This window comes from Carya illinoinensis, chromosome 12 (genome assembly GCF_018687715.1).
Source record: "Carya illinoinensis cultivar Pawnee chromosome 12, C.illinoinensisPawnee_v1, whole genome shotgun sequence".
Lineage (NCBI taxonomy): Eukaryota > Viridiplantae > Streptophyta > Magnoliopsida > Fagales > Juglandaceae > Carya > Carya illinoinensis.
In genome coordinates this window covers 19,215,333-19,222,054 of record NC_056763.1, presented here as the reverse complement: position 1 = coordinate 19,222,054, position 6,722 = coordinate 19,215,333, and the positions used below count along the sequence as shown (strand labels likewise).

General features: G+C 31.1%; 1 protein-coding gene and 1 non-coding gene across 5 annotated transcripts; one reads left to right on the top strand and one right to left on the bottom strand.

The window, feature by feature from the left end:
* Positions 1–3,682: 3,682 nt before the first annotated feature.
* TRNAT-UGU lies at positions 3,683–3,754 on the bottom strand. Its single transcript has one exon. It is a non-coding gene; the product is annotated as a tRNA-Thr (tRNA).
* Positions 3,755–3,791: 37 nt separating this feature from the next.
* On the top strand, positions 3,792–6,475 carry LOC122289932 (protein MHF2 homolog). 4 transcript variants are annotated; one of them, XM_043097360.1, is made up of 8 exons: positions 3,792–3,939; positions 4,049–4,097; positions 4,183–4,223; positions 4,444–4,512; positions 4,673–4,712; positions 4,842–4,895; positions 5,004–5,108; positions 6,200–6,475. In XM_043097360.1, exons 1-7 carry the CDS (start codon positions 3,913–3,915, stop codon positions 5,105–5,107), a joined length of 384 nt encoding a protein of 127 aa, XP_042953294.1. In that variant the 5' UTR covers positions 3,792–3,912; the 3' UTR covers position 5,108; positions 6,200–6,475. The 4 variants fall into 4 exon arrangements, with proteins under 4 accessions (XP_042953294.1, XP_042953295.1, XP_042953296.1 ...); XM_043097361.1 differs by having other exon boundaries at positions 6,145–6,475; XM_043097362.1 differs by lacking the exon at positions 6,200–6,475 and adding an exon at positions 5,226–5,359.
* The last annotated feature ends 247 nt before the right edge of the window (positions 6,476–6,722 follow it).

Sequence of the window (6,722 nt, the reverse complement as noted above, 5' to 3'; positions counted from 1 at the left end):
CCACCCGCCGGGATTTTTTTTTCTCCCATCTCCTTCTTGCTAATTTCTCTCCATCTTTCCTGTGTAAAGAAAAACTTCCTTCAACATCTTTCTCTTGTTCCTATGAGTTTTTTTACCACTGAAGCTTTTTCCAGGTGTCGATACTTCTTCAAGAAAATAAAATCCAAGATTCAAAATGAACCAAATTTATAAGGAATCAACTTTGAATGTATTTCTCCTGGGCACATATTGAAATAGGGGAGAAAGCTGAAGAAATAGGAAAGAAAGCTGAAAGATTCAGAGAGAGAGATGTTGAAGGGAGTTTTTCTTTGATGAGAGAGACGGAAAAAGGAGAGAAAGCACGAGCGAGAGGAGGAGAGGCTACAGGGTTTTGAGATGTTTTAATTGGGTGAGGTGGATTGTAACATTTTTTTTTTTTTTTTTTTTTTTTTTTTTTTTTTAAAATTTATGGAACCACAACGTAGTAGTTGCTTATTAGATGGTGTATGGAGGCGTTTACACCATTACTTGTTTCAAATAGGGGTGTAAAAAAAAATCGATAAACCAATAAGTTGAATCAAACTGGTGGTATTGGTCCGGTCTTGAGATTAGTTCGGTCTGGTATCGATTTTATTTTTCTTAAAACAGGTCAAAATCGATCTCGTTCCAATTTTTCTTTTTCTAAAACTTGACCGGACCGATTTATATATATATTTTAATTTTTTATATTGTATATAATATTTATATATAATATATAACTATTTATAAAATAGTTTTGTAATATATGATAAATTACTAATTAATATAATATTAATTTTTAAAATCTTATATCATTTTGCTTATTATATTAATAATTATAATAATATTATATAGTGAATATTAATAGTTATACTAATACTATATCACTATATATTATATAATATACTATAATATATTATTATATTATATATTATTAGGTTAGAAGAACTTGCAAAGCACGTTTATCTAATTGAGTGAGATAAGATTTTTAATAAAAAAATATATATAATATTTTATAAAAAAAATTAATTAATGCATAATTTAATGCCAAAAAAAGTAAATTTTAGGAAATATATTTAGATAATAATAAGTTAGTAAAGTATAATATATTTAAATAAGTATATTCTGGCCAGATGTCAAAATAGTTAATATATGCTTGTAGTTAAATTATATTTTAGTTTAAAATCAAATGTACAACATTATATATATACATGTAGGTACAACATACATTCGGATTATTTTTTTTCCTCTCGTTTTCTTTCTCTAGTCTGCTTGTTTTTTTTTTCTTTCTTTTTAAAAATATATATATAAAAAAAATAAAAATATCAGCTAGCATATCTTGATCATACTATCTTTGTGCTTATAAATTAATTCCTATGCTTTGCATGCATGTCTTTTAATTAGCAATTAATACTTGTGGTATTAGAAGATCAAGGGACAAAAACGTAAAAGTAAAAATAGAGTTTTTTATTGGTTTAAAAGTAAAAGCAACTCAGAGGTAAAAACATAACTGCATAACAAAAATAAGAAAATTACTATTCATTACTATTTATATGGTATATACACTTATTATAATAGAATAAATATATATTTATATATATGTTTAATCAATTAATCACAACATCAAACTTATCATAAAAGATCTACACAAAAATATACTATTATTCAACAACCCATTTCACAACTGAAATCCATCAATATGCATGATAGTTTTATTTCATAAAAAGTTATTAAGTTTTTTAATTTAATTTTGATTTTTTTATTTAGTTAAAATTTTAAATTTTACTGTACCTTTTAACATACACTAAATTGTAAAATGGTTATAGAAAATATTGTGTATGTATTATTAATTTTCTTTTTCCTTTTAGGTCCAACACATTGAGTATTAAATTGAATTGTGACACTCAAATCATACAATAAAATAAACAAAAATAATATTTGTAGTATTGAATTGTGTAAATTTTGCATATTTTTTTAAAAAAATATTTAGAACCCACGTACAAAAATATTACTGTAAAAGAAATAATCAAACTTTAAGAAATATTTTTAAGAGTTAAAAAAATAGTAGGAATTTTGACACTCAACCTGCCTATTTCTATACTTTTTTTTGGGGGGGGGGAGTTTAATATTGGGAGTTGGAAGTGGTGGGGGGAAAGAATGAATAATGCAATTAAATTACCAAATTTCAAAGCAATGAGGTCAGATAAAATCAGTGTCGCTTAGACCTCACCTAACTACTACGAGATATTTCTCATCCCTATATTTTGGGATATTGTTCAATTAATCTCAAGCTCCGAAACATTAAAAATAATTATAATAATTATTTAACTAAGATTAAACACACCAAAAAAAAAAAAGGAATTCTATGTATTAGAAGATCAAGGGGTAAAAATTTTTAATTAGCAATTAATACTTGTTGTATTAGAAGATCAGGGACAAAAATGTAAAAGTAAAAGCAGAGTTTTTTATTAGTTTAAAAGTAAAAGCAACTTAAGGGTAAAAATATAACTACACAACAAAAACAAAAAAATTACTATTCATTACTGTTCATGTGAAATAGACACTTATTATAATAGATAGATAATATATCATTATAGTTTATAATATATATTATAATACAATATAAATATAGTACAATATATTTATATTATATTATAATATATTATAATATATTATCACTATATTTATATTGTATTATAATATATTATCACTATAGTATTATTAGTATATAATATAATAATGTACATTAAAATCGATAAAATCGGATCGAATTGGACCAGAAACCGTTAAAAGTTATTTAGGACGGTAATCGGTGCGTAATCGATTTTGAAAAATTTAAAATCAGTACATGCCTATTTGATCCTAAATTTTATTAAAAATTAAATCGAACCGGATTGGTTACACCCTTAATTTGAAGTTCATCTCTAATTGAAAATATAGTTGTATAAAAAGAACTATACATATTGAAGGGGACATTCTCTTCCCCTCTTATAGATTGGCCTGACCGAGATACTTAAAATTCATCCCGACTCAAGTCATGCTATTTTAGTGGGCTTAGAAACCATCAACACAGCCGGCCCACGAGCTGTACTAGCCCATGAGCTAGCAACCATTCAAAGCCCAATATAATGAGGCTAGAACAAGCGCAATCGGAAGAGATGGCCATTAAAGCTAAATGCGGAGGGCTGAAAATAAAATGTTTGCCGATTGCAGAAAAATCCAAAAAAAAATTGATATGTTAGAGATCTCATCAATGTGATTAAAGATTGTTTTGAATTTATTTATTTTAATTTTGAACTGATGGCACGAGAGTTTGTAAAATCAATATGGTAAATAAAACCTATAATATATACTCACCCAGAGAGAGAAAAAAAAAATCATATACTCATAAGAGATCTCATCAAACCCACCCTCATTTAGAAGACTACATTCTTTGTCAGCAGTGATTTTTTTTTGGGCAACATGGATAGTAACATTAGTGGAATTTACAAGGAATACGCAAAAGTAACTGTATATAATAGAATTGATTATACAACTTTTGGATTGTAATCAAGCCTAGATGAAATACCTAAAAGAAAAGAAATAATTGTTACCAATTCCAATCCAATCTCCAAATTGAGAAAGAATTATCATTTTTTGGGAGAAGAGATTAGATGCAAAAAGAGATACGGAGAAATAGAAAAAATGCCCCCATGCAGGATTGAACTACAGACCTTCAGTTTACAAGACTGACGCTCTACCGCTGAGCTATAGGGGCTGACGTATTCGGATAGCTTTATAACATATCTATTCGCGCGGCATCGTATTTCGCCAAGCACGCAGGCTTTTATTATTGGTGGTCAGACTTCAGTCCGAGAGGGGCAGGTTTCAAATTTGCCTCGGTCTCTCTCTCGCTCTCTCTCGTGCTAGCTTCTAATGGAGGACGCCAACACCTTCGATCCAGTAAAGTCTCAAATTCTAAAGTTGTTATTTCATTTCCAGATGTTTGGATTTCTGTTCAGAACTGTGCGTCTAACACTTTGTTCGTTTAATAAATTTGATATGCGTTCAGGACCTCGTTCATGCCATTTTTAAGCTCGTGTGGAACAGAAGAGCCCTCGGTTTGATACTCTCTCTCTCTCTCTCTCTCTCTCTCTCTCTCTCTCTCATTTCGAATTTTAGTTTGACATTCGCATCCATTTGCAGAGCGAGAAAGAAACGAAGGCGCTGATGGTTTGGATATCCAGGTATTATTATTCGCTTTGTATTTTCTTTACATTTCATTTGGGGATTTTTAGTGATTCCGTTTGCCATTGAAGCTTCGCACTGGAATACTAGAATTGAATTTTCTCGCGATGTTCAATATCTTATGAAAATTCTTGGGTTAAAAATCTTGCCGCCTCTCAATGTTAAATTTCATTCTACGGTTTTTTATTTTGGAAAAATTTGTACATGTTGTAATGAGAGGAAAAAATTGTGCTGAGGCCGAACGGATTGGTTGGGGCAAGGAGTCTGGTTGATAATTGTGTCAAATTGGTAGCTAATAAATCAAATCTTAATAACTGTTATTTTGGTGCTTTCGAGAAAAAATGGTGTTACCATAAAGCTTTTGCTATCTTTTTTATGAGCTATGTTCTTGCGGTGATGTTGTTTGATATGCTGCTGAACTGTGGAATTGTCTGTTTGGCGGGTGCAGGTTGGTGCAGGAGCATCCAAAAAGAATCGGCCGACATATGGTATGCTATTGATGGATTCTTGTGTTTATAATGGATAGATATTTTTGTTTGATTGGGACTCGTGTAGGTTTAATGGTTACCAAATCATTTTAAAATTTCATTCTTTTGTATTCAACTTTCTTGCTGCAGCTAATGCAAATGCACTCAAGCTGAGCTGTGAACTTCTCCGGATCTTTGTCACAGGTTCACCAAACGAAAATGAGATCTTAACACTTAGTTTAGGCCATGGATGTGGTTAAGTCGGCATTTCAATTTTAGAACACTACTGATGTAGACTTTACCTTGATGCAGAGGCCGTGCAGCGTGCTGCTACGATTGCTGAAGCAGAGGGTGTTAGTAAAATTGAAGCAACTCACTTGGAGAGGATTCTCCCTCAGTTACTTTTGGATTTTTAAGGTATTATGGGAAATGCATTATATGGGTCTTATTCTCTTCGGCTGCTCTCTTACCTGCTCAGATATTGGAGATTATAAATTTGTTTTCTTGTTTTTTTTTTTAAAATTTCTTGTAAAGGACAATGCAACTTGGGAGTAGTAGTACAATGTAATGTACGTGCTAAATAGAGCATCGAATGCACTGTCTGTTGCATGAGTTGGACAACTTTGCAGATCAACCCAATATAATTCTAGTCCACAATGATTCATTTTTGTACTGCTTCCGTTGGTCTTATGTCCACACTTCACGCATTTGAATACTTTATCTTCCATCTAAAAGGTAGGATTCTTCCCACTGTCCATGAATTGCACTGTAGCAAATTAATATGACTACTGCAACATAATAAATGCAGTTTCGATACCAACAAAATGTTGTTAGAATTTTACTGGTACCACTCAAATTGAGCTTGGTTTAAAACCATGTATCTCTATACGGTAGATATTGGTAGCAAGCTTCTCTTTGGGTGCTTTCTTTGAGATAATCATGCTTCCATGGTTCCATGTGGATAGCTTTCGTTGATTGATTGAGATCTTTGCTACTGTTTGCTGAAAGCACAAATAGAAACTGAAATTTCATTACCTAAAAAAGTCTTGATCTAGAGCTCAGTCTACATGAAAGAAGAGAGGAAATATCTAAAACTATTATAGATTATGAACTGAAATCGAAAGTTGAGACCACAGGGTTGCTGTGGATATTATAAATGATCTACTAATTTCCAAAGACTCTTAAAGTTGATGCTTACTTGCATAGAAATTGCGACTAACAGATTTCAAATCTTCCTGGAGGTTTACATTGCTGAGCGGTAATAGAAAAACAATTTAGGCTTTAAAATTCATGATATTTGTATAGCCAATAGAACTTATGAGTTTAGTCTCAAGGGTGTAAAATTTTGCACCGCATTATCTCTCCTCATTAGCAATATCCTTGTCTGATCGTTTTCTTCTCATGATCGAGATTGGATGTGCTGCTTTTATTTTTTTGAATAATTGTTTAACAGCAACAGAGATGAAGAATTTTGATGTCTTCTTTCATATACTGGATTATTTGATCAGTATGCCAGTGAAAGTGGTGACAGAAGTGGCCTGCTATTGAGATACTGAGTTTTTGTCATTCATCTGGATAAAGCCAATGGGGCATCTAATTGTTTTTATGATCCCTTGGTCCCTTGTATAAAATAAATTTGCAATAGAAATTCATATCTGTAAATGACCTTCAAGGCTAATGTAATTTACGAAATTAAGATATCTTTCATAGTCCTTAAAATAACTGTATTACTTAGAAACAGAGTGTATTATTAATGCATGGAGAAGTTTGTAATTGAATTATTAGGTCCTGTGTCTAAACTATGAGCAATTTGAACAATGGGTAAATTTTCCTGGTTTGCATTTTTTTGAAGTCTGCATAACCGGAACATGCTTAATCATCAGGCCTTTTGCACAACTTTAATTGTAAAGGCCTTTTTCTTTTTCGTCAAGTGAACCTTCTGATCAGTTCTACCGTCTATTTTCCTGATAGAAATGTCATTTTTGTTTTGTTCACACAATGTTGGTCGACCGGTCATCCCATTCGAACCAT